Source organism: Centruroides vittatus, unplaced genomic scaffold (genome assembly GCF_030686945.1).
Source record: "Centruroides vittatus isolate TY-2023 unplaced genomic scaffold, ASM3068694v2 scaffold_2003, whole genome shotgun sequence".
Lineage (NCBI taxonomy): Eukaryota > Metazoa > Arthropoda > Arachnida > Scorpiones > Buthidae > Centruroides > Centruroides vittatus.
In genome coordinates, this window is record NW_027122686.1 from 203,072 (window position 1) to 230,405 (window position 27,334).

Here is a 27,334-nt window from a genome sequence, read left to right on the forward strand (position 1 = left end):
TAATATTGCAACTCACTAACATTGCCCATAAAAATAACATAGGAGAATAAATTGATTGTATATTATTTATTATATCTACTAATTTGGAATACTTACTCGTTGCTAAATTAATCATTTCTTTCTCGCCCTTGTGATTAAGTATTGTCATATTTAGAAACTTAAAAGACTTTTCGATCTCTTTGCATACCGAAGAAAAGAAAAGTAACAGAAAATTATTTTGTATAATTATGAAAAAGAAACAAGAACATACAATAAGACACAAAATTATATTATCCAAATTATAATTAATAATCGAAATGTGCGTATCATTCAACGTAAACACCATTTCGTAACGATAAAAATAGCAAATTCCGAATAGAATTACATTATTTATCCAAATTAAAATACATTTTAACAGAAGAAATCTTTTCCCATTGTTTCTTTCAATCTGCACAGTTTCGTAAATATTTTCGATTTCACTTAATATTCTATGCTTTGTAATATGAAAATGATACAAGAACACTAAAAAAATCGAAAAAGCGACAGATTGGAACACGTATATAAAACAATTGATTGTAAATGATTTATCTTTTAATATTTTTACAAACGAATGGTAAATAATAAAAATAGGGAAGATTTTAGCCCCTATCAGCATGAATATGGCATTGGGAGAAAATCTATTCTGAAAGTTTAACCCAAGTATAGCCATCGATATTATTAAAGGTCTGTACTCATTCTGAAAGGTTGTTCTTTTGTTAGAATTCTTTCCAAATTCTTTTCCACTTGGAAATATTTCGATGGAATTCGTTATTCTATTCATTTAATTAGCTTTTAGTTAACTGTAACGAGACAACAATTGAAAAAGTTTCCAAATTATAAATATTATATTGAATTATATTTACCTCTTTGTTAAATTGTATGACACAGAATGATTTTTTTCGATGTTTCTTTTTATGTGAATTACCTAATGGAAACAGAGCGATTAATTATTAAAGATTCTGTTAATTTAACAACATATATATTACGTAAATTATTTAATGAAATAGTACTGTACATTTATACAATAATAATTATATTTTACGTTAAAGTATTTCCATTTAACTCACCAGAACTGAGAAGCCTTTAAACTCTCAAAGTACAGTACATGGACGAAAATTTCAGCTTTTCGCTATTCCTTTGGTTCTCCTGTGACTTGAGTAATGGGGGAAAAAATGAATTGATCGAATAAGTAAACTTAATTTATTGAAAGTCCTCTTAGAAATAAAAAAAACGAGAGTCAACATGTTTGCAAATACTTTTTCGAATACAAAATAAAATCTAATATAAATATCATTCTACGCGGATAGGAAAGAAAGTTGACTTTACCATAAAGAATATTAAAAAGTGAAGTTGAGATAAATAGTCTTAATGACTGTTTTTATTTTACGATGAAACGATGATTTGTGACCTCGCACTATCGACAATTCCATTTTATTCAGTACTGTATACATTATCCATTTGTTTGCCAATAACGGTTTCGGGTTTTCATCACTCTTCTATTGGTGATATAACATTTGTTGTCGCAGTTGTTTTCTGAAAGAGTTTTTAAACTTTAAAATATTTCTAAATTTTTTGTATTAAAAGTTATTTTAAAAGAGAGTCAATTTAATAATTATAAACCCAAATGTAGGCTAATTTTAACTTGCGCTTTGTTTCTTTGTGTTATTAAGTTATGGCAACGCAACACTTGGGTGATATGATTAGGGATTAGGCTGACAACAAACGTTTATGAAGATCGAAGTTTCATTTGCATATATGTAAAAATGGGGATGATGCTAGGTATTTTATGGGAAAACGTAGGTTTTACTGTTTCGGCTTGACACGAAAGCACAAATGCGGTGACACGCTTATAACTTTCTGTTTAAAGCGGCTTAAAACTGGCATTTTTCACGGAGGACGTGCATGTTCACTGTCGTGTTTGTTGACGTTCAAAACACACATGTGCGGTCGCGGGACACGCATGCGCGTTTTGAAAAACTGATATCGTCACCACATCATTCACGTTAAATGCTCGTCATAAGGATCAAAATAAACGTTTGTCTAGAGCTAAATGTCCACTGACATGTCGCGCCCGACCAGCTTACAACTGGCAATCGGCCCATAGACTTTACATGGCAGATTTTGACTTGGAAAATCTCGGCCCATACGTGAAATTTCGAAATTTTGATTTCGTCACAATATAGGCTTTGACGAATTATACGTACAGGCTGTGATAGAGCCGTTGTGAAATAATGGCATTAATAAAGAAATAATAAGCGTGTTGTAAAACAATAGAAGGAATTTGATTATTTGTTCCTTATGACAACATATAACAATAATTTTATCAAAAAGTAATTAATAATTAATTCCCTTCTGTTGTTATGTAAATTTCTTTGCAAACAAATACGAAGGGACAGAAATGGCCATTCGTGTGGCAAAATTATTGATAATCGGGAGCCAATTGGGCCTAGGAATGACTGATTAAATGTTAAAATAAAGCTCTATATTTATCCTGTAGCGACATGAAAATACTTTGTTTATTGATGGAAATCAGTTCCACAGTGTGCTTTTCATTCTTTTATTTCGGAAGACTTTATATGCAAAACAAAATCATGTCTCAGTAATTCCAATAATTTTGTTCGATTCTATAAATTTTCTAGTTAATTTATTCTGAATTTTCCCTTTAAGTCCCTTAGAGTTCCAAAAGCTAAATAGCATCATATTATTCGTTTCCTTCTGCAATTTTTTTTAATCACTTTTGCTATGATTATTTATATCCATTTTCTCTTTATTCGCATTCTCTTTCTTATTATTAATTTCCAATTGATTTTTCCCGTGATTTACTGGTTGTATAGATATTCCTACTACCGTTCTGTTCGTGCACTCTTTATTGCTTGACCTAAAAAATGCTTGATTAATATTATCTCATTCGTATTTATGTCAATCGTATAAATACGGTTATCTTTTATAAAATAATCATCATTTATTTGAATTCTAGAATCATCTGGAAAATCACGTTTAATTTTAACATGGTCTGAAATTGAAGCTTTAGGTGAAAAAATTAAGGAAACCGTTGCAAATAATACAATAAACATGGGTCAACTGTTTGATGAAGTAGTGATTGCAAAAGCTGTTTTGGTCAGCTAACTACGAAATTTGAAAAAATATAAGTTGTGTAGAAAAATGGATACAACTTTTCAGTCATTTCAAAGAAAAGAACATTTCATTGCCCAATCTTATTGAAATTATAGAATACATTTTCAGCATGCCAGGCACAGGTACACAAGTCGAAAGAGTATTCTGAATAATGAATATATGGCCTGAAGAAAGAGGTAGAATGGCTGAATCAACAGTAAAAGTTTTACTACGCTGCAAAATTAACGCTGAATTAAATTGCAGTGAATTTTTCGAAGCCATTAAAAATAACAAAGAATTTTTAAAGAAAATTCATACTAATGATAAATATTAATAACTTCTTAAAAATGAGATATGTTCAGTTAAGTTATTAAAAATTGCTCTTAACTCATTGTTGTTTTTGTTAACAACTTCTTTATTTAGCCTTTTCAATCAGGTACTTATCCTAGTAGGTTTCATTTTCTGTTGTATTTTCTCAATATTGTCCCGGCTTGAGGAAAAAAATATTATGGTAAGCCTAATTCAGCATATTTTGAATTTTTAGTTATTTCTCATAAAAGAACAGATAATAATGATTGTTGCTCAGTGGCGTAGCGAACATAACTGGCGCCCGGAGCACAACACTTTATTGGCGTCCCCGTCCCCCTCCAGAAACACATATAGTTTGTCTTGAAGACCATTTGGGCGCCCCTCTGCGAGTGCGGTGCATGATACCCCCTTGCATCTCCCTCGCTACGCCACTGTTGTTGATTTGAAAATACAAAGCACTTGTATTACATTAGATTATTGCTTAGTTTAACTAATTGCTATTACTATTATAAATATGAAAATATTTGTTTCCAATACCAATCTGTTACATTATGAAGGCATTTGTTTAAACCAGTATTATTAAAACTGAGGTCCGAGGATCAGTGCAGTCCACCGGAAGATTTCGCTTGAAACTTCATAATTTTGTATATTAAATTAACACAACTATTTAAAACATTTTAAAGAGTCTTTTAACAGAAATTTATTTTATTACTTGTTTTTGTTTATTATTTAAACACAGTACCAAAGGTGGTTGGTGATTGAAATTGACCGAAGAAATTACTTAAAAATGGAACACAAACCATTTTTTCAAAATCATTAGAAACAAATTTTGTTATATTTTGCCTAATAATTTAGTTTAAAAATTAAAATTAAAAAAGAAAATGCATTTGAACTCTGTTCTTTCTGTTATTTTATTTAATTTCACAAAAATATTGGTCCATGAGGAATAGGAATGGGGAAAAAACTGATCGCCGAACAAAGCACTGGATTAAACTAACATGATTATTTCCTCTACTCAAAATCATGCAAGAATTTTTATTTTAATTCTTTAATGAGTTACAGTTCTTTTTGGCTTTATATTTCTTGCGTAATTATGAAATTAATTAATAATGACAATTTGTGGGTGGTTGTCGCAACATTTTGCTTTCCCGGATTCGACCCTGACTATAAATATTGTTGCTGAAAAATGAAATCAACGTATCGGTAGAGTATGGATGTAATTTTGTAATAGAATATGAGATACGAAAAATCTTGATTTTCATATAATTTTTAAATTTTATTTTAACAATGTATACGAATAAACGTTTATATCAGTTTACTAGAGTTGATACGAATATCGTGATTAATATTGGCTTTCGTTCGTAGGTATCTTTGTATAAGTCTTCGCATCAGCTTCTGTTTGGTAAAAAAAAAAAAAAAAAAAAAAATATTAGTAGCTTACAGTAATTAAATTTCAACGTGTAAAATAAATGTTTGAGATTTAAACTTACATTATTTGCTTCTTCATCATCAGTCTCCTGTTCCTTTATCACATAGCAACATTTCTAAAATTCATTCCGAATGATTTTTACTTGTGAAAAATTCTGATGAATGAATTAGTCAAATATCTGAAATTACTTACCAACCAAGCCAAATATCCTCGTAAGGGACGTAATCTTGTTCGATCTTGGACCTTTCTCGCTTCTATTAATGAATATATCCCAGAACATAACGCGTACCAATTCAATGCTAAATTGAAAGGGCTGGGGACGATTTCTTCAGTATAAAAATATGTGGCACATTGTCTGGTTCTGACATATTTCCATTCCATGTCAGCATTATCCTAAATTATTGATAAAGATGAAGTATAATATTTAAAATGCATGCTTGAAAAAATAAAGTTAATATAACGTAAAATGTGAAAAATTCTTACCACGACTTTTTGGAAGGTGTTCGTTAAAATGGCAATCAGCAAATTAATGAAAATTATAATCATTAACACGTGATAACCACCAAATAGCAAAGTCCCGATAGTCTGGGTGAAAGTGTGATGATTAACTTCGTTAGAAGGAGCTCCGATTTTACTTCCAACGACCACTTCTATGGAATCTAGATCGATTAAACCGAACAGTGCCCAGAATAAAGTCTTCATTGAAGAAAATAGGCTACAAAATTTTCAAAATTTAGTATTCTAATTTACTTTATTCATATTACTAATTAAAGTTACTTACGAAGTGAAAGCAGCATCTTGAAAGATTAGATCATCCCCGTTGTTTTCAATTTGTATCATTCCTTTATAGTGTGAATATAAACTTGTCATGCAAATTGCTGTGGTGCTAAGAAGAACGAAAAAACCCACCAAGAACCACGCGATATTGACTAGCATTCGTTTTAAAGATACCTAAATATGAAATATAATCTTCGCATTTCTAATATTTCTAAGCAAATGAATGTGCATTCTTCACCGATAACAATAATATTTCTGCTAATTTATTTACTTAACATTTATTTCACTTATTTAGAAATTTATTACCTGAATTGGACCCAAGTAAAAACTTTGCTGAAAGAAATACATCATTTTTGCAATAGCTAGAACTCCCGAACAGCTTAATAAAGCTTCGTGTATAAGAGTAAAGTCATACGGTGGCCAAAACTCCCTGGGAACGTCCTTGGCTCCTGTGCGATGTATATCGATCCATGATTTAAACCACAATATGAAGGTCATCGATAACATCAATTCCAGTACGAGATTATACCTGCGATAATTTAAATATAATTAACGGTATAAATTAAAATAGAAAGTAAGTAATATTGGATAAGATTGAAGAATTCCCTAGCAAATAGAATGCTCCAAAAGTCAATTGACCAATTAAAACGCTACTATTTAGATTAATAAAAATAAATAATGAAATCTCACCAGTTCCATAAATTCTTAAAAAATCTTTTATAGCCAAACAATGCTAGACGTCTGATTGAAGCCCATACAAATCCAGTAACCCAAAGTACGACCGGAATCTCCAATCCTAAAATCAAAATAAAAGAATAAATTAAAATTAATAATAATAAAAATAATTACAATAATATGAAACAAACAGAAAATAACCTGTATTTGGAGGACCTCTTTCAGAAGTATTCGTATCGATGCCAATCATGGTAAAAAGCAAGACGAAGAATATTAAATACGTTACAAATTCATTTATAAATCTGTTTAGGGGACAGCGCCATCGTTTACCCCAATAAGTGTTTGGTGCGGTCATGACAACGATACACACAAAAGGAAAAATAAATATTCTAAGCAGTATATGAGCCACTTTCCGAATTAGAGAATATTTTATCCAAGTTAACCATAAACCGTTCCATTCCGCGCTCACTATTTTCTGAACATGAGGATGAGCCACGAACTAAAATTCGAAATATTTGTCATAAAATCCAAATCAATAAGCCAAGTTTTATTTTAATGCCATCAAAACTTACTTCTTTCTGAGAGTAATCGAGAGCAGTTTGTAATCTCGGATATTTCAAATTCAAACCGCTGAAACCTTTTTTAATTTTCAGAATCCGTTCTACTTCATTAGGTTTTGGACATTGCGATAACAAATCGACTGCAAACTTTCGAACGCATTCCGACAAGGCATTATACTCCAGCTAAAAGTGTTAATTGGTTAATGAAATCGTCAATTTTCAAGATGAAATTTGAGTTTGAAACAAACCGTAAATTCTTTTTCTATTTCGGCGGATTCTCTTAATTGTTTATCCAGTATAAAAGCTGTAAAGATAGGATCATTTGTTGTAAGACAAATAAAGTAGGGGTTGCATATAGCCTTGTATATATTTAATCTTTGTAAAGTTGGATCTGCACCCACATCTTTGGCAAGACTTTTGCAATCTCTGCACTTACCTATTTAGAATAAATTAATTTTAAAATAAACAATTCTAAGTTTCAAGCTTCTTTTGTAAAAACTTTTAAAAATTTTTAAGAATTTCATAGTAACTACCGTAAAATATTTCAAATATAGAAATATCGTTACGGTCTATTTCACGTATGAAAAGTTGATTATCCTATACATAAATAATAAAACATATTTAAATATATATAAATCTTACATGTAGGGAAATGCGGTTCGGGTATTTGATGACTTCTTTTTAATAAAAGCCGAATTATTTCAATAGAACCTCTTTGAGCAGCTAGTATAAGAGGTGTCATGCCATAATCAAATTCTATACTGTTATAGTAAGGCTGAAATTCCAAATCTCTGTTCCTAGAGCGAGAAATTAATCAAATTTAGAAAATTTAAAATTATCGAATTAACTATTTTGTACTTACTTAAGAGCATTCAATATTATTTCTATGATTTTTATATTTTCTGTGCGTATGGCATGGAGGACACAATCTTTTATGTCTATGTTTGGAACGGTGAGTAAAAACTGAACCATCTCGATGTTTTCATTTTCGACTGCAATATGAAGAGCAGAAGAACCTTGATAATTAACGCAATTTACGTCTAATTGATTATTCTGAAATTTCATCGAAAATTAATAAGTTACTTATACATAGAAAACGACCTTTCCTTATTCTGTGTATGAAATTTTTAAAAGATACGTAAAATATTTCTTGTATACGTAAACATAATACTTGAAAAAAATCTTTACCGACAAGAAATCTTGTAATTCATTTACGTCTCCTTTCTTGACAAACTGGAAAAATTCTGTCTCCTTCTGGTCCAATTCAGGTAAAGAGGCTTGTTTGGGACTATCCTGAATTTGTAAAAGACTCGAACTCGACTGCATACTTTACTCAGTTTGGATCTTCAATACCAAAATAATTCTCGATATTAATAAATACACCACAATAGTAATTAGGCACTGAATAAAATTAAACGTTAGAAATAGAAATTCGAACAAAAGAACAAAATTACAACGTATTTCAAAAGCGACTTCAAACGAAATAAAGTTGAAATTTCAAAAAATAAAAAAAAAATTATTTTATAAACGAATAAAACTTGACATCATTTTGAATAAATAATTAAATAATCATAATAATGTAAAATGTTCATTTTAACCCTAAACCATCAGCATTTGAAAATATATAGGTGGCGATTCCATTGCCATGTGTGATTAGGTTCCATCCTTTCTTAGGTCCATTGCCATACATGATGAGACTTATTGTTACCAGTTTCATTCCGATTCGAAGAGGTAGTCAATAAAATGACTGATACTTTCTTTGCCTCCACTCAAAAGAGTCACCTGAAAAAATCAAAGGTCAAGACAAACTTTTGGACAAGGATGGAGTCATCCATACGGAATTTGTTCCTACCAGTCAAACTATGACCGCTGCATTCTTCCTGGAAGTTCTGTAACGTTTGTTGCAGTACATCCGATATGTACAGCCAGAGTTCTACGACACTAGAAAGTTTTGCGGCATTACAACGAGCCAGTGCTATGTGATCCGTGTGTGCCTATTCTTGACTCAGCATGGTGTGACTGTTTGGATCGCCTACTGTATTTTCCCGATCTTGCTCCTGCAGACTTTTCTTTTCTCGTCTCGAAGAGGTCACGAAGAGGTCAAGTTTTGTAGACGTCTGTGCGATTCAGGTCCGTGTACAACGATACTTAAGGCGATTCTCAAACAAGAATTTCCTAACTGTGTCCAATAGCTTTACAAACATTGTCAAAAATCTGTTGTGTTTCATGGAGAGTACTATACTTTGAAGTCCAATAAAAGTAATTCCTGCATTTTGTTTATGTTTTTTTATTTTTTATTCTAATATTCACTGAAATTTTTACACATACCATATATATATGATGTGCATGTGTGAGCGTGTTTTGGCCTTTATCTCGTTTATCTCAGAATGGTGTAATGGTTAAGAAACGAAATTTGGCATGGTAAATTGTGTATAAAAGGCACTGATGCTATTAATATTAGTGGTTAAAAGTCGACTGGGTCAATGTCATTTCTCGAGAGGGGTCAGAATTAATGAAAATTTTTCTCGTTATAAGCATTTACATTTTTAAAAATAAAACCTTCTCAAATTTCGCAATTTACATTTTATAATAACTAACAACATAAATTTAAAAAAAAAAATCTCTAAAAATTTTCATAGGAAATTAATACAGAGATTCTCTGTCTTTCTTCATCTTCATTTCAGGAACAACTTAGTTATAAAAGTTATTTTTAAAATTAAAAAAACCTTATAACAGTCGGGAAAGTTACGCAACTCGTTGTTGGATTTTTTAATGTTTAATTCAAAAGAACTTTTAAATGATATTTTCGAGTTTCCATTCGAGTTTTTTTTTTTTTTTTTTTAATTCTAAATCACAGATGAAAAGCAAGTAACAATAAAATTATTGTTAAAAGATATTAAAAACAAATATAAAAACTTATATAGAGATATTAATTCTCTTCAAAATATGCTAAAATTTTATTAGTTTATAATTATTACATTCGAAAAAACCATATAAAAATAGAAAATTAAACTGTAAATTATATAAATGTACAAAATTTATACTTTATTATAATAAAAATATTATACATCAGACAATGTAAACGTTTATATTTGTTTTTCCTAAAATAGTCTGCTTCACTTAAAGTCCATTATCTCACTCTATTCAATCATTTCTTTCTGAATAGAAAAGTTGTAGAGGAAATGTCGTCAAACGTTGTCCAATCCAAATATAGTTTATTTAAAGAGATTGCACTCGCATTAACATTATTACTTCGTAACTAACAACCAATTGGACAGATATTTATGACGCTATTCCGATTTCTTGTTTATTTTCAGCCTCATCTGTGTAGAAAATCTTATATAAAGAATAATTCCGTATGAACCACGCAGCTGATGTGTACTCTTTAATTGTTGTCTGGTAAGTCATCTTTATGATAAAAAATGCTTTTAATTACAAAAAATAATAATTTTACTTTTTTTTAAAAAATATATTTTATAAATAATTGGAAATTTAGAGGAATGGCTAGAATAAATACTAATATTTACATTCATAGTAAATGTAATCAGTACTAGAGATACGTTAACTCTATCATGTTTATTTTCATATAATTTTCATTTATTTCATAGAAAAAAGTAATTAGAACCTCGTGTTTTCAGGATAGAACTTTCTTTAAAAATAGAGAGCAAAACAGAAAAACAAAGAAACTTTATTCTAATTTACCATTTTTCATACTATTTAGTTCAGTGTGATTTAATATTTAGGAAATTCTATGCATGAATTACTATCGACAAACAATATTAATGTAATTGAGTCTCTGAACAACGGTCAATGACAAAAACATAAAAATGGCCGTTGTTTGAAGATCGTTTTGTGCGCATTTTGTACATAAAAGAGTTCCCGAGAGAATGGTCGCTGCTTAGAGGTGACTGTTTTTGGAAGTTTGTAATACATAATATTTAATATATAATGTAATAAACATATTACGACTTCAAAGCAAGGATAATCTATGTCAATGAAATCTAATTTTGAGATAATTAATAAAAATTTTTACACACTTTTCCATATTTTCTTTTTTTAGATCTGGGATCCAAGTAGAATTTGTTGTACTTGGATCTGTACTGCATAAGATAAAGCAGTCGCTTTTAAGCAAACTCCACATGCTAAGGCTATAAACACCAAAATTGGACTTGGTCGTCATATGATTTGAACGTTTTAGGATAACTTAGCAAATACAAAACTCTGCATAATTTATTTTATAAATTTTTAAATTGAATTTAATAAAGCTTATCAAATTTTTATCTGAATGATGCAACTTCCAATTAATTCAGAACGAAAATTAATCTAAATTATTATCAATTTCAAATGTTAACAAATGGATTTTCAGTTATATCTATGATCTTTTTAATATATATTTTTTAATACTTTTCTACTGTTTGAAAATATTTTATATGTTTACAGAGAAATTTATTCGATGCTTTAAGAGAATTTGGAATGGCAATTCGGCTGTTTTTTGTTGTAATTCTTTGGTTAACGTGGTTATTACAATGCACAGCCCTTACAGAAGAGAATAAGAAACTATATGAGTCAAGGTACGTTTAACGTTTTGCTTGACTTATTATTCGAATAAACAAATTTCATATAAATTATGCATGTTCGCTTATTTCTCAGTGTAGATATTATCAATTTTATTACAACTTCCTTCAGCTGAAAAAATAGAGCCTTTTAAATCATTCCCATCGTGGGTTCAACCGGGCTCACAATTGGAACGGAGGGGGTGAAATATTCGGGACAGACCACCCACGAAAATTTCCTGAGGATCGTTCACCAGGTTTTATCACGGACCCTTCAGAGCGATAGGCTGATGCCTTACCGCCTTGACCTCCGGTTATCTATCTAAGTTTAAGATTATTTTATCAAAAAAACATTAAAATTGCTGTTTTAAATCACCTAAACATATCACGAACTAAGAAAGGTCCCAATCAGAGCTGATCAGAGGAACCCAAAGAGGATTGACTCAAAAATTAGAAGTATTCAAATAATTATAAGCACCTTTTATTAATTTAACACGTGTATTGCTGATGGTTTGATAATCCACATTCATCATCGTAAACGTTTTTAAAAACAACGCTTTGAAGTCAAAACAAATAAATTTCAATTATTTTTTTGTGTGTGTCAATGGGAGGGCTTAAGTCCCTCGCAGCTCCCGACAGACACGAAAAATGGATAGTTTCGATTCAATGTTGATGAATGAAGAATCTATTGAAGGATCCGCACTGGTTTTCTATTATAATCTTCATTTTAAAGATTTCCTCTCTCCGTTATGGTTCTAAAGTATTATAAAATAATAAATATAATCTTTATATATGTTATTTATTTATTTATTATTAATTTTTAGAAATTTGGAAGAATGGAAATCACATTGGCATACAGAAAAGCAACGAATATGCGATTTTCACACAATAGACAGCTATGTGTCATTAGCTTGTGAAAAAGATATTTACAAAATAAATAATGAGGATCTTTCTCACAACTCTTTTAGCAGTTTAGTGAAGAGAGGTAAGATGTTATTTTAAAAGACGTAAAAATAATTTTAAACGTTTTAAAAGCATTTTTTTCTTTACGATAGATGAATATCTGCCGATTGGTTCAGCATATAGCTTCGGAATAAACAAAAGAAACCGCGTATTAAAACGTAGAAAAAGAGGAATTTTTCAAGAATGCTGTGATAATGTCAGTGGATGTTGTTGGGAAGAATTAGCAGAATATTGTCAAAATAATAACCGGAGAATAAATCACGGAAATATAGTTTAAAATGATCTAAATCTGACTTTAATATTCTTATTGAACTTATGTCAATTGCTTGCCAATTGTTATAATGATAAATATATCAATTGTTTAACGACGCTGTTGTTATAAATTGTATGTAAAATTAAATTTTATATTATGAAGATGCTCAGAAAAAATTAACAATAAAAATATTTAATTAAAAAGTATTGCAAAGCATGATTTTTCATTTGAGATATTGGCTACAACAACAAAATTTAATGCAAACTTATTGATAAACTTCTGTTGATAAATTCAATAAATTTCTATTCTATTAAACTTTTATTGAGTAACTGAAACATTGAGTTTTAAATAAATTATGAAAAGATAATACACTGAAGCCCATATTAATGAAAATAAAAGTGTTCAATAAGAACACTACATTTATGTATATGTAAAATATATAACAAACATTTTCTCTTAAACAATGAAGTTTTTTTCAGGCAAAAGAACAAGGATTTAAAGTAAGTTAGAACAAATTTTTTTAAAAAAAACTGTATATAAGGGGCATTGATGCTATTAAATTTTGGAGGTCGAGGAGGGTTATATGTCATATCTCGAGTAGGGTCGGACTTAACGAAAATTTTACTCGTTATTGGCATTTACAATTTCTTAAAAACTCATCTCTAACCTCAAAATTAAGCATTTTGCCTTTTTATAATTAATAATATAGAATTCATTTAATAAAATATTATAAGAGATGGCGCCACATACAATTTTATGTTGAATAATTACTAGCCAAATCTATAACTTATATATAAAAATAAGTTTTTATTGGCTTGTCCTTTATACAAATCTTTATTCATAAACCGCTCTGGAGAAAAATTTGTATACGAATATTATTTAGACCAAAGAATCGACACAAACAAGGAGAGAGTCAGGTGTTCGGGTCTCCGATTCGAACAGAAGGTGGTGAGCTCGTAGCCCTAAACACAAAAACTCCTTGTCCAAATAATAGGACCCACTTCTCACGCGTTTCCGAAAAACAAGAAATTGAAAATTGTGATGTCAATTCCTGTTTATCGAAAACTCTAAATTTTACTCTTTTATGTCGTTAAATAAAATTTTTATTCATTTATTTATTTTAATGGTAGTGTTATATTTGAAGTGTAACAGGCATGCACGAGGAAATAGTTCATAATATTAAAAATGAAAAAGAAATACGCTGGGACTATGCTACTCTATTTTCATACCAAATCTTGTCTTTTTTGTCATGAGCAGTAACGTCTGAAGCTTGTTAGTTTGTGGTAACAGTAAGTAATCGAACGAAATTATTTAGGAAAGCAAAAATGTTCGAAAATTGCAGGATGTGCGATTACACGTTTTGTTGAAACAATTTTTAACAATTTACACCTATAAATAAAAATTATCGACTGACTTCGAACACGTTATGAAATTAGTTTACAGTTTAAAATGAACAATCTAATACTTTGGTTTTATATTTTGTACCATTGCAACAGTATTGTTTATAGTATGACTAATATAAAAATCTGCACGACAAACAAGTGAAATATGCAGATAATGGACCTGTAAGGTCAATTCACATCTGCAATAATAATGCTTTCTAATAGGTGCATAACACATCGCAAGAGGTTTTTAAGAATCAATAGATAAATTAAAAGTTTCGAACGCAAAAATCAAAGCATATAAATGTGGAAAGTGAAACGCCATCTGCCGGCGAGACGACGAGGGCGGGACGAAACGCGACTTCGCGAGAGGAGCGACGGTTGAAGAAGAACGCGCGAAAAGACGGAAGACGAAAAAGAAGTCCTACATTTGTTTTTTATAATAATCACTATATTTTTATGTAATCTGTATTCCTTAAAACGTTCCTGTTATCCAAACCTTTCTTATCTCAATTAAAGTTCTTTCATTAAATAGAACGTGCTCAGCAAAAAATTATAAATAAAAATCTAACACCTTTATCGTTGCCGAGAAAGTTTAATTTAAAACAAACGTTTTTGACCTATTTCATAGGCCATCATCAGGTTAAAAAAAATCGACAAATGGAACAGTTCCGTTCCAGAAGATCGAATACAAATATTTAAATTTCAAAAATTAACAACGGATTAAAAGATGATACATAATAAACTAATATTGTATAAAATTAAAAAACAAAATAAAAATTAAAAATAAACTCAGAAAAACTTCTAAATACAAGCATCAACTAAAACTAATGAAAAACCATAAGATAAACATGTAAATTAAGAGTTCCTTGCAGAGTTTTTAACCATATACTTCCAGGCCGATGGAAGGCCCTCAGCGTCCCTCGCATTTATACACGCCCCTTCTAGTTTGCTCTTGTAAATCTCTATCTTCTCAGCGGTCCTTGCCAACGTTGGGGAGCTCACGGGTTTTATAATGTCCGCTTCATCCCATTTAACTATCGAGCTTTCGGTCTGAGCCATTTGGGATAGTACCGTGGCGTTGGAGCTTTTTCTGATGTTATACTTGTGCTCCTTGAGTCTTACACTCAAACTCCTTGTCGTAACGCCGATATAATCTTTCTTAATTTCCAGCTGTGCGTTCTCGTATGGTATCCTATACACACCTGCTTGTTCTTTCTTCTTAATGCTATCCTTGTCATTCCTTAAAATCTTATAAAGGTTCGGGGCTCTTTTCAGAATTATTGATGTCTCATTGCGGTTAGCAATTTCTTACATAATGCTTTTGGCATATCTGTTATAAGTGAATTTAGTGATTTTAGCGGGACCTTGTTTAGAGCCTCTTGCTACGTTCTTCTCGTACCTTTTAACCATTCCTGTTATTGCGCTTTTCCTGTATCCTAAGGTTTCGGCTACCTGTAGAATTCTGTTAATTTCCTTTGCTCTGTCCATAACGTTGTCACAATATAGAAAGGCCCTTCGGATTAGAGCTCGGAATGCCGCCATCTTATAATGATATGGATCATTTGATTGCGAGGGGATATAAAGCGGACTGTGCGTTGGTTTAACGTAAACACTGGTAGATAAATGCCCGTTTTTGAACTGGATGTTGATGTCTAAAAAATGAATTGTTACGGAACTTTTTTGTTCTAATTTCAGTTTTAGGCCGTCGTTATTACGATTGATGCTTTCAATGAACTCATTAATCCTACGGTTATTCTTCCATAATATAAAGATGTCGTCTACATATCTTTTAAAATATACTATATCCTTACGGAAGTCAAACAAAACTCTTTTCTCCAGTTTTCTCACAACCAGCTCACAAAGAATTCCTGAGATCGGACTTCCCATTGGAATCCCCCCTTTTTGTCTATATGTTTGTCCATCATAGCTGAAGATAGATTCGTAGCATATCAGGTTAGCCAGTTCTACTACTTCGTTGTTGTAATGTAACAATTCAGGGATTCTGCTGAACAATAATTCGAGTAGTGCTTCCTTGCATGATAGAATTCTTATGGACGGGTATAAGCTCTCATAATCCAATACCGTTCCTACTTCCTTTTCCATTAACGATATGTGCTGAATTTCCTTAACCACAGTTCCAGGATCTTGTGTCAGTAGTGCGTTGCTTTAAAGTTGGGAGGAGATAAACTTGTGTAATCTTTTTCCTAAGACAAAAGTCGGTCCCCTGCACTTTTCTACTATTGGCCTAATTTGTTTACCCTCTTTGCGAGTTTTAGCGAATGCAAACAACCTTGGAATAGCAGGCCTTGGATTCCGGCACTTCTTAAGAAAAGGTAATAAAGTAGAAAGCTTTGTCCCTTCTAGCTTCATGACCCGTCTATCAATGTTCTCAATGATATTAACGTTAACCTTTTCACATTCCGTTTTTTCGATATAATATTCTATCGCCTTTTTTGTAAGTTTCTCTTTTCATGATCACCATATGTTTAGTTTTGTCCGCTCTTGTTACCAGTAAATCGTTTACGTCCAGCCAACGCTTAGTAACCCGAATATCGTTATTCCTAAGCTCTCCTAGCTTCCAACGTTCTTGGTTTTTAATGACCGTTTTCCACCTAAAATAATCTTTTTCTAACGAATCTAGCCCAACTATTCCTCTTTCAATCTCTTGAATCGAGGCTTCCCAATTTCTTGTGTGAGGCCCGGAAATAGCCCCCCAGAAGGGAAATGTACAAGTTTGTTAAGTCAAACCCCAAGATTATAACTTTTATAAGTGTCGAGTCGCGACACCGGATTTTGATATCGACGCTCATAAAGAGTCACGGGAAAAACAAAATTTTAGGTAAAGAAAATTTAGAAAGAAAAATATTAAAAATTTAAGACGCAGTTTAGAAAGCAAAACGAAACTAGAAAGAAAAAAATATCAAAATGAGCGTAGGTGTCATAGTCAACGATTAAACGCGATCATAGTCTAAAAGACGGTGTCGGGTAAACCTTCTCTTGCCGACCTTTCCTGCGACCTAACGAAGCTCCATTTACACCTGGAGACAGGTGGGATACCAATTGGGAAGCGAGGAGGAGAAGAGTTAGCCAATTAGCGATGATTCGATCCCGAGAAAATTATGAAAGAAATTGCTAACCGCAATGAGACATCAATAATTCTGAAAAGAGCCCCGAACCTTTATAAGATTTTAAGGAATGACAAGGATAGCATTAAGAAGAAAGAACAAGCAGTTGTGTATAGGATACCATACGAGAACGCACAGCTGGAAATTAAGAAAGATTATATCGGCGTTACGACAAGGAGTTTGAGTGTAAGACTCAAGGAGCACAAGTATAACATCAGAAAAAGCTCCAACGCCACGGTACTATCCCAAATGGCTCAGACCGAAAGCTCGATAGTTAAATGGGATGAAGCGGACATTATAAAACCCGTGAGCTCCCCAACGTTGGCAAGGACTGCTGAGAATATAGAGATTTACAAGAGCAAACTAGAAGGGGCGTGTATAAATGCGAGGGACGCTGAGGTCCTTCCATCGGCCTGGAAGTATATGGTTAAAAACTCTGCAAGGAACTCTTAATTTACATGTTTATCTTATGGTTTTTCATTAGTTTTAGTTGATGCTTGTATTTAGGAGTTTTTCTGAGTTTATTTTTAATTTTTATTTTGTTTTTTAATTTTATACAATATTAGTTTATTATGTATCATCTTTTAATCCGTTGTTAATTTTTAAAATTTAAATATTTGTATTCGATCTTCTGGAACGGAACTGTTCCATTTGTCGATTTTTTTTAACTTGATGATGGCCTATGGAATAGGTCAAAAACGTTTGTTTTAAATTAAACTTTCTCGGCAACGATAAAGGTGTTAGATTTTTATTTAGTTTTTTCAGAAACAAAAGAAAATGTCTCACAAAAGTGGGGGCTCGCCAGGGATAGGAATAGGCTTGGATGTGGATTAGGCTTAACTCGAAGAGATTCGACGAACTGCGCTTTGGTTTTGTGAGTACGCTGGACATTTACGGACATTTCTGTTTTTGTGAACATTTCGACGTTGGACAGCCCGAATACATCGGCATTCCGGAAGGACTTCGACTTACATTTCGGCAAACCGTGAGTAGTTCTAAAATTCTATTTCTAAGATGGCGACGCCCGTAGAAATTATCGGCGAAACACTAAAGTCGGCGTCGACAAGTTCGATAAAATTATTGCATCAACTTATATTTGAAGAGGTTGGAGATAGGAATAACAGGAAAAGGTTGAAAACCTTTGGTGAATTCAGTTTTCCATCCAAAGAGGACGAAAACTTAAAAAAGAAAGTACAATATATAAATGAGAACTTTCGGTTAAACGATCTAGTTTTGTGCAACTTATTAAATGTTAAATATGACGGTACTAAAGACGAAATTGTCGAAAGACTTGTTCTTTCTCTTTCCGATTTAAAATTATTACAATCAGATCTGATCTTGGCAGACGTTGATACCGGAGACGAAGATGTTTTAGATGTTCAAACTGTTACTTATAATTCACTTAGCAATAATTGCCTACATGTATCGGATATGACTAAACTTTCCATTAATTTTCATGACGTGAAAAATGTAGTGAAATCTTTTGATGGTAGTGAATACTGTTCTATTGATAAACGGCTGGATGCATTCGAAGATTTTGCTAAAATTATGACTTGGTCTGATTTGCATAAATTTATATTTGCAAAACAATCCCTAACAGGATTAGCAAAATTATTTGCTGATAGTCAAAGTGGTATCAGTTCCTGGGATAAATTGAAATCGGAATTAAAAGCAGAATTTGGTAGTAAGTACAATTCAGCACGATTGCACGGTATTTGGTATGCTCCCAAATGAGTCTGTACAAGAATATTTCTTTAAAATGCAAGAACTCGCTAGTCGTGGAAAAATTGAATCCGAGGGATTGATTGAATATGTTATTTCTGGGATACGTGACGCACCTAGCAACAAAGCGATGTTGTACGGCACAGATAATTTGACGGAATTTTGTGAGAAGTTAAGAGTGTATGAAAAAATCCGGTCTACGTATTCTCGTTCACTTCAATCTAAACCAAATCTAGAGAGCACCATAAACCCAGCCTTATCGTAATAAGCATGACAGTAAAATTGTCAAGTGTTTTAATTGTAATGAAATTGGTCACATTTCAAGTACAGTCAAACCTGTTTTTATGCGCTCTTTTTATGTGCGATTTTTATTTGTGCGATTTTTTTAATGCGAATTTTTAATTTGTGCGGTATAGTTGGCGACTAGTCTCGTGCGATTCGTCATGTCTTACGTTGACTTATTATAGCTAAATAAACTTATTATAGCATAAATGCACTTATTATAGTAATATTATTGCATGAATATGCGAAAAATGAAATAATTTACTTTTTAAGTCAACAAAACACCACCTGGACAAAAATATGTAAAACAGACGATAGACCAGACGATGCAGTCAAGTGCTGACATCTGTTGTCAATAAATTCTATTTCGTACGGTTTTGAGTTATTTTCTATGTGAGACTTTTTTTATGCGGTCCCTGTTGACCGCATAAAAAAATATTTTTTAATTGTGTCGCGAAAACTATTATTTACAGCCATTCGTGAAGTTTCGTGAGATTTTTTTATGCGTTTTTTTTAATGCGGTCCCTATCCCCCGCATAAAAACAGGTTTGACTGTAATTGTTTATATAAATCTGAAGGTGTTAAATGTTGTGCAAAAGATTTAGCTAACGCTTGTCCTCAAAAAGAAGTAAACAAAATAAGCGTAACAACAAAATTGAAACTGATGTTGAAATTCTAGGCCCCAAAACAAAAGGACTCATTGACACGTGGTCGGACGTAACGATGATACCAAGGCAATTTTATGAAAAAATAGAATCTCCGAAACTAAATTCCGATAATGCATCTTTAATTGGATTAGATGGGAATAGTATTTCTCCGTTAGGTTTCTTGGAAAGAGAAATAAAGATTGACGAATACTCTTTCCTGCAAATATTTACGTGTTAGAAAGTGATCTGTGTAATTCTATAATAGTTGGAATAGATGTTCTGAATAAGTTGAATTTCTCTATTACGAACCATGGATTCAAGGTCATAGGAAAACGAAGTCAAAATACTATTCGTGTTGATTATGCTCGAATTTTTATTCCCGTAGAGAATTCGGTGGCTGAATCAACACTTGTTAGATCAGACGGCGCGTATGGAAAAGGGCAGATGCCTCTTTCGCATTCTATCGAGCGGAGTAAAGAAAACGGCTTTCAAAACACTAAATCACTTAATGAGTACCCATCCCTTGTGGCTAAGGATGTAAATGATTTCGGCGCAACTAAAAAGAAAAGCTGACTTTCGAATTTAATACAATTTCTTGTAAGCCTTACAATGAAAGCGAAAAAACGCAAAGGCAAACGGATGGAACAGTGAAGTCTTTTAATGTAAAAAATGGCTATGGATTCATTAACAGGAATGACACGAAAGAAGACATATTTGTACATCGGACAGCCATTACAAAATTAATCCTCAGAAAGTCGTGAGAAGTGTGGGAGGCGGAGAAATCGTAGAATTTGATGTTATTGGAGAGAAAGAAAATGAAGCTGCAAATGTAACTGGACCTAATGGATCTCACGTTAAAGGAAGTTCATATGCAGCAGAGAGACGACGCAATTTTAGATGTTGCTATTATCCTCGACGACATAGGCAACAATCTCAACAGTTCAAACAGGATGATGACGAAATTGCACCAGAAGATAACGAAAGGGATGATCGTCCAACATCTAGACGACCGAGACGCCCATTCGTTCGTCGTTATTACAGGAGTCTTCAAAATTCCCCAAGAAAGATGACAAATCCTGATAATTTTGAGAGTGGATTACAAGAACCGCACAATGAAGATAAAGGAATTCAGGACGCCGTCCATCCCGACGCTTTTTCCATCGTTTCTTTTATCGTAGGCCACGTTGTCCTCGAAGCGACACAGAATTTAGCCAGAGTAGTGTCGAAGGTGATGTCAATAAGGAAAATCGTAAATCCTACAATAAGAAAAGAAAACTCGCTCCCAAATATCAGGTCAGCAACCTCGTTGCTATTCAAAGAACTCAGTATTTGACAGGACTCAAACTAAGACCTAAGTTTTTTAGACCCGACAAGGTTACCTCGACGATGCCTAGGGACAGATATGCGGTTGAGAAAATTGGTCGATTTGAACTATTGTTTCGTGATAAATAAATATTTGCTTTTGTAATTAATACTGTATATTACAGTTGCAGCAATTATATCACACATGCACGGAATATAAAATAAGGTATGAAATATCAGTTTGGGGGAACCGCATCCTTATATGTAAATTATTTAGTACAAAATGACGTACTAGATCATGCTGCTGTATGCTTTCGATTTCCTCACTCACGGTCTTTAATCAGTTTGATGATAGTACAGTGCAATGACAATTCTTGCTCGGCGATTGTGGCGTAAGCATGTATTAAGCAAGTAAAGTACTGTACATAGAAAACATAAAGAAGATGGTGTAACAAAAGGATTTATTTTTCTCTGCGCTCCCTCCCATGGTTGACATTCTGACATGTCAACTTGCACAGCCGCTAATGTCTTATGCCATACAACGATGCAATTCGATTTTTGTGTAAAAACGTCATAAATACAGATAAGGTGGCAATCGTTGCTTGTAACTGGGATTGCAAATGTTCTTATTGATGTTATTAAGATATCGAAAAACATACCTGTAAGCATTGCAGGTACAGAAACTGCCGCCAAGCATATGTTTTCAATTATTACCGTTTTATTTTGGATGTACTGTACACGAAACACCATAAAATATAAAACCTTCATTCGATGACTACTACGTTCTTCCGTTACTGTTTTCTCCAGGAGGAGTTGTGTTTCACCAATGTAACATTTTGTCTGAAGGCCCACCAGTAGTTAACTGGTCCGAACCCTCAACAACTGGGAGTTCGCTCCAGGGTTTGCGCATCGCCAGGACGGACTGGACACGTGGAATTTTCCAGATTTTTTTCGCGTCTGTAACGCTCAAATAGAGGCCAGTTACATTCGGAAAAACTTTCCGAAAGGCCTGTTTTCTCGCTTATAAACAAAAAACATATAACTAGTAACCACGTTACATAATATGTTCATCGAAAAACTTGTCACGGAGCACCATGCCTAGTAACTCCTGTCCAACACGAAAGCCCTAAAAATTTATTACCAATCAACCGTTTTGGTTGGGTAGACGTAGACTACAGTACTTAATATTTGTTACGATCTGACTCCTCTTTAGATGATAAACTGGCTCTGAAAAGAGCCTTTTGTAGTTTTGATTTCATCAAAACTTTTTATTTTTAATTTTGTTAATTTGAAAAATGATTTTTGTATTTAATTAATTTAATTTAATTAATTTTTGTTCTTTTTTCGTCTTTTCGATCTACGTTCAATTTTCTCATCGATGTCAAAGCTTATCTTGAACTTTCTTTTTTTCGGAATTTTAATCTGTATATCAATATTATCCTTACTTTGTTTCAACATTACTGTTTTACTCTTATTTTCTTCTTCCTTTTTCTTCCTCATTACATTTCCCGTGTTATTTTCTTGTACATTTTCTTTTATTTCTTGTTTCGTTTCTGTAACTAAAGCCTGACTTTCACTTTGATTTTCTTCGTTCTTTTCTTCGTAGCTGAGCGAAAAAAAAATTCCCATTTCAACTGTTTTTAAAGACGTTCGGAAATTTAATTTTAAAAATTTCGAATATCTCATCACGTGAATGATTTTAAAATTATTGAATATTCGAAATTTTAAAATCATTCACGTGATGAGATATTCGAAATTTTAAAATCAAAATGGGGAACCTCTTTTCTGAAACTAAGATCCTTGAAACTAGGATCCTTCAAAAGCTATATTACGTCGGGACCCAAAAATTTCCTCCTTTACTTTCCCATCGCTCAGATGAGAAAGCTTGCTTCAGGTAAGCAAAGCCTTGTCCTTCTCTGTCCATATCTTTCACAAAGTTTTTATCAAACCGAGCTTGATGTGAAGAGGAGGTAAAAGAATTTTACTTTTTTCCACCCGGTGGCCCAGAGAGTTTGGATGCTCTCACCACCACGCGGTCCGCTGCCTTGGGTCGCATGCGTCCGGCCTCGTCGTCTACCCGCCTCCGGACACCCTCTTTTCTGCCGGTCAGTTTCCCTTGGCCTATCCAATTCCACCCGCGGCTTGTTTCCCGACGAGCTTGTTCTATCCCCGAAGTCTCTGTTCCCCTCGACTTTAAGTCCTTTGGGTCGTGTTTGCTGTTCCTGCCGCGTCGTATCGTCTACTTTTCCGGTGATCCCCAGCTGTAACTTAAGCTGTTCTAATTCTATCTCTGCTCTCTTCGTCTCGGACTCGATTTCCGCTCTTCTCGCCTTGGCTTTTGCTATCCTCACCTCGGCCTCAGACTTGATTTTCGCGAGTTCCGAACGAAGCCTTGCCTTTTCGAGTTCTAGCGATTCGTTTTTAGACGCGTTTACTCTGCTCTTGAGGGTCTGGTTGCCCTAGCCCTCCTGCGTCTGCCATTCCTTCTGCCTCGGGTCGTCTGAATTTTCTCTGATGGCCCGACGTAACGTAAGCCGTTCTAATTTTATTTTTTCTCTTTCCGTCTCGAACTCTGCTTTCTTCGCCTCGGTCTCGGACTTGACTCTTCTCGTCTCAGATTTGATTTTCGCGAGCTCGGCCCGTAACCTACGTGCTTCGAGTTCACTGACTCGACCAGCTTGTCCTACGCGCCGTCCCCGGCTCGTCATCTTTCCAGTCCCTAGTCTCTAGCTGCCGCGATTTCGTGCATCTAGGCATCTCTGTGTGCTAGCGAGAAACGAATAATTTACCTGGGTCTAATTGCTGGCGATGCTCTGTACGTACGTCTGCTTCTCTGTCGTAGCTCAGTTCTTCCAATTCTTCGGAGTGTAATCCAGGATAATCCGACGTAATCCAAAGTATCCTGTCGAGTCTGCGCCAGTAATGTTCAAAATAACACCAGTCGGATTGACAAAACAAAACGTTTATATTGATGAGACAAACATACAAAATAACGTTTACAACTAGGTATCCACAATACACTAATCTGTTACAACCGACTATGTTCCGTACAAGTTCGGAAGGAAAAACACCTTACGACTTCCGCTAACAGACAGTACTCGCAACACCTCTGAGTCAAGAAAAGTTCGTGATAGTCCAACGGGAGTCCACTCACACCAGGTCTCAACAAGGTCCCAAAAGAGAGATAGCGAGCGAGATAGAACTTAGAACCTAGCACCAGCGTTGCCAGATGTTTTTTGCCGTTGTAGCCAAAAAATTTTAAAAAGTAGCCCAAAAGTCGCCAACTACTCAAGCAGTTGGCTACTTTTGGGCTACTTTTGTACTAGGTGTTGTTTTTACCTAGTATTTTTGTACTAATCTAGTACCTTATTACTTATCCCAGTACCAAGATACCCAACACCATTTTCCTAGTACCATTCATGAAATCCTAATACCTTTCCTTTCAAAACATTCACTTTTATTCTATATTTTTTTTACTTTACTTTGGCAGTAAATTGAGTTTTTTATTTCTTCCTCATTCAAGTGCAGTAGTTGAATGTATTTTTTTGCAATTAAATTTAATGAAAACTACTAAATCGATTCCTTGAAGCAGTTATTAGCAAAGGAGCTACTTAAAAGCAACAACGATAAATGTTTAACTTGGAAACAATCATCTGCTTCAACAATACAAAAACATTCTAGTGAAAAAGATTATGATGATGATGATGATGATCTTACCAGTGATTTTTCAATGTGATAATTTTAAATTTTAGTATTTCACGTTCATTACTTTTGTTTCAAAATTCTGTTCATTTGATTGTTGTTGAGGAATAATTCTTGTAATTCTTGTTGATTCTTGTAATATATGAATTTTGTATGTTACATGCAGCACTATATATATTTTAATAAATAGAAATTTGATAAATTATAAATTTATATATTATTTATACGTATATATTTAAATAATATATAATATATACATACATTCAGCAGTTTACGATCAGAGTAATGCTTGCATTAGTTAATAGATCATTTTGACTTAATGCATTGATTCTGCACATACGTATGTCGTATTATCGATATTAATATAGATTTTAAAAAAATACTATAGCACATTACTGGTCGATTTTTTAAAGAAAACTTAGTACCATTTTTTGTTATCTAGTACTCTTTTTAGTACTGTACCTTTTTTAGAAAGGCTTGGAACAACGCTGCTCTCGAGCCAAATGCCACGGTCAACACGTATAAAGTACTAGATTCAATAAGCGCAGTCTTTAAAATTTAAAGCACTAACATCGGTTTGTAAGTAGTCTATACTTATTAAGTAATTATTCAGGTTTAAGAACTAATGGAATAAATGCAACACATATTTAGCAGCCTTTATTTCAATTATCTATTATTGCAAAATTTACATGTACAGTACAATATCCAACTACAGAGAACTCTCAAACTATAAATTATAACAGAATAAATATACAAGTTATATTTTTATAGCCTGCATATTTATTGTTATAATTTATAATGTACCTTAATCATTCATAGAACTATTAATACTTTTTAGTAATTTATCAGGTAATTTGTATTCACTCATACGTATGTCTCTGGAAAATAAATAAAATCGAATGTAAAGGAGTGCACGTAAAAGTTGCAACCCCATTCTATTCCGTGTGTCACTTTTTAAATGGTTAACAGCAGAAAAAGCTCTTTCTACTGAAGCATTTGATATCGGTAGTGTAAGTATATTCAATGCTGCTTCAGCAAGTCGTGTTGCAGGATTGTTACCTGCAGCATCCTTATATTCAATAACTGTTTTCCAAAAATGTTCTCCCGTTGTTTGTCTGGAGTAATTCCTGGAATGTTTTGGACACAGCGTATCATCTTCTCTAATTCCACGCTGTTAACAGTATGTGTCAGGTATGAGCAAGTACACTGATTTTAAATTCATCAAATCTATGCACAAGAACTGTTCTACAGAATGGTTATTTACGACTGAAGGTTTTATAATTCTTTTAGCAAATGACATAAACAGTGACTGTAATTCTTTAATAGCTGCAAAAGTATCTATACTCTCACTTTGAAAAAGTAAGTTATTATACATAGTAATAAATTATACTATGTATAAAAACAAAACGAGTAGACAGCACACAGGTATAACCTTTCTAAGCGCAAAACAAATGATGAAATAATTTGTGTAACCAGCCCAAAATATAGCCAAGTCAAATGTCTGTAGCCCAAAAAGTAGCCAGTGCGCCAAATGCTTCTTTTAACGCCAAACTGAAAAATAAGTAGCCCAATTTGGCGCAAAGTAGCCAAATCTGGCAACACTGCCTAGCACCTAGAAAAACTGCTCCTTATATAGCAGCCGACGTTCAAATTCTCCGCCAATCAGCTTCGATGTCTTCATAAAGTCCGGCCAACGGCCATTCTCCGACAGCCAATCGTCCGTCGATCGTCGATTCAAACCACAACGGCTTTCCCAACGGATCTTTTCTAACGGTTCTTCCGTAACGGCTATGACTTTTGAATTACAAAAGTTTCCGTTATGTTACAAACAGCGGGAATCGCTCGCCTGGGCGATTCCATCCATTACAAACACTTTCCGATGGCAGAATTAAAAAAAATCTATACATGTCATCGATCAGGAAATTATGTTCCAAAAGGATGTGGGAAACGTCAAATAAAATCACAGGGATCTTGCAAAAGTGGCAAGATATGTCTTGCTTCTATTGAGGTTTTCACCGCATCAAATTCATAATAGTTAAATACCATAAAAACCACTGTGTCTCAGTCTTACACACATCCATTTATCTGATAGTGAAAAAGCAGTTATTGCAGGTAAAGTGTATTTTACTGGTTGATTTGCAAAAAGTAATAAATGATTAATTATCGATACTTTACTTTTTAGGAAAACTTGCTAATGGAGTCACCCTGCAGAGAATGTTAGATGATATTCGAAATTCTGCAAGTAATGAACTTTTTCGCATTCATCTTGTGACAAGAAAAGATTTGCAAAACATCAAGTGTGCATACAACATTCAGGAAAAGAAGAAATATCATCCTGAAGATAAGATCAGTGTGCAGCTATGGGTGGATAAAATGAAATCATTAGAATAGTCTCCAGTTTTATATTTTAAACAAGTTTCTGTTGATGCTCAACAGAAACTTGGTAATGAAGATTTTATATTGATAATGATGTTACCTATTCAACAAGAATTATTAAAGATGCTAGGACAGCAGATGA

General features: G+C 33.2%; 2 protein-coding genes across 2 annotated transcripts; one reads left to right on the plus strand and one right to left on the minus strand.

The window, feature by feature from the left end:
* Positions 1 to 4,702: 4,702 nt before the first annotated feature.
* Positions 4,703 to 8,301, minus strand: LOC136987427 (short transient receptor potential channel 4-like). The gene is made up of 13 exons (XM_067285162.1): positions 8,071 to 8,301; positions 7,745 to 7,935; positions 7,525 to 7,679; positions 7,131 to 7,318; positions 6,895 to 7,065; positions 6,524 to 6,821; positions 6,338 to 6,443; positions 5,954 to 6,176; positions 5,652 to 5,821; positions 5,354 to 5,585; positions 5,063 to 5,263; positions 4,932 to 4,985; positions 4,703 to 4,836 (listed from the first exon to the last, which is right to left on the minus strand). Exons 1-13 carry the CDS (start codon positions 8,206 to 8,208, stop codon positions 4,747 to 4,749), a joined length of 2,217 nt encoding a protein of 738 aa, XP_067141263.1. The 5' UTR covers positions 8,209 to 8,301; the 3' UTR covers positions 4,703 to 4,746.
* A 1,932-nt stretch (positions 8,302 to 10,233) lies between these two features.
* On the plus strand, positions 10,234 to 12,806 carry LOC136987432 (probable insulin-like peptide 7). Its single transcript, XM_067285168.1, has 4 exons — positions 10,234 to 10,281; positions 11,323 to 11,453; positions 12,260 to 12,420; positions 12,491 to 12,806. Exons 2-4 carry the CDS (start codon positions 11,356 to 11,358, stop codon positions 12,673 to 12,675), a joined length of 444 nt encoding a protein of 147 aa, XP_067141269.1. The 5' UTR covers positions 10,234 to 10,281; positions 11,323 to 11,355; the 3' UTR covers positions 12,676 to 12,806.
* Positions 12,807 to 27,334: the final 14,528 nt, after the last annotated feature.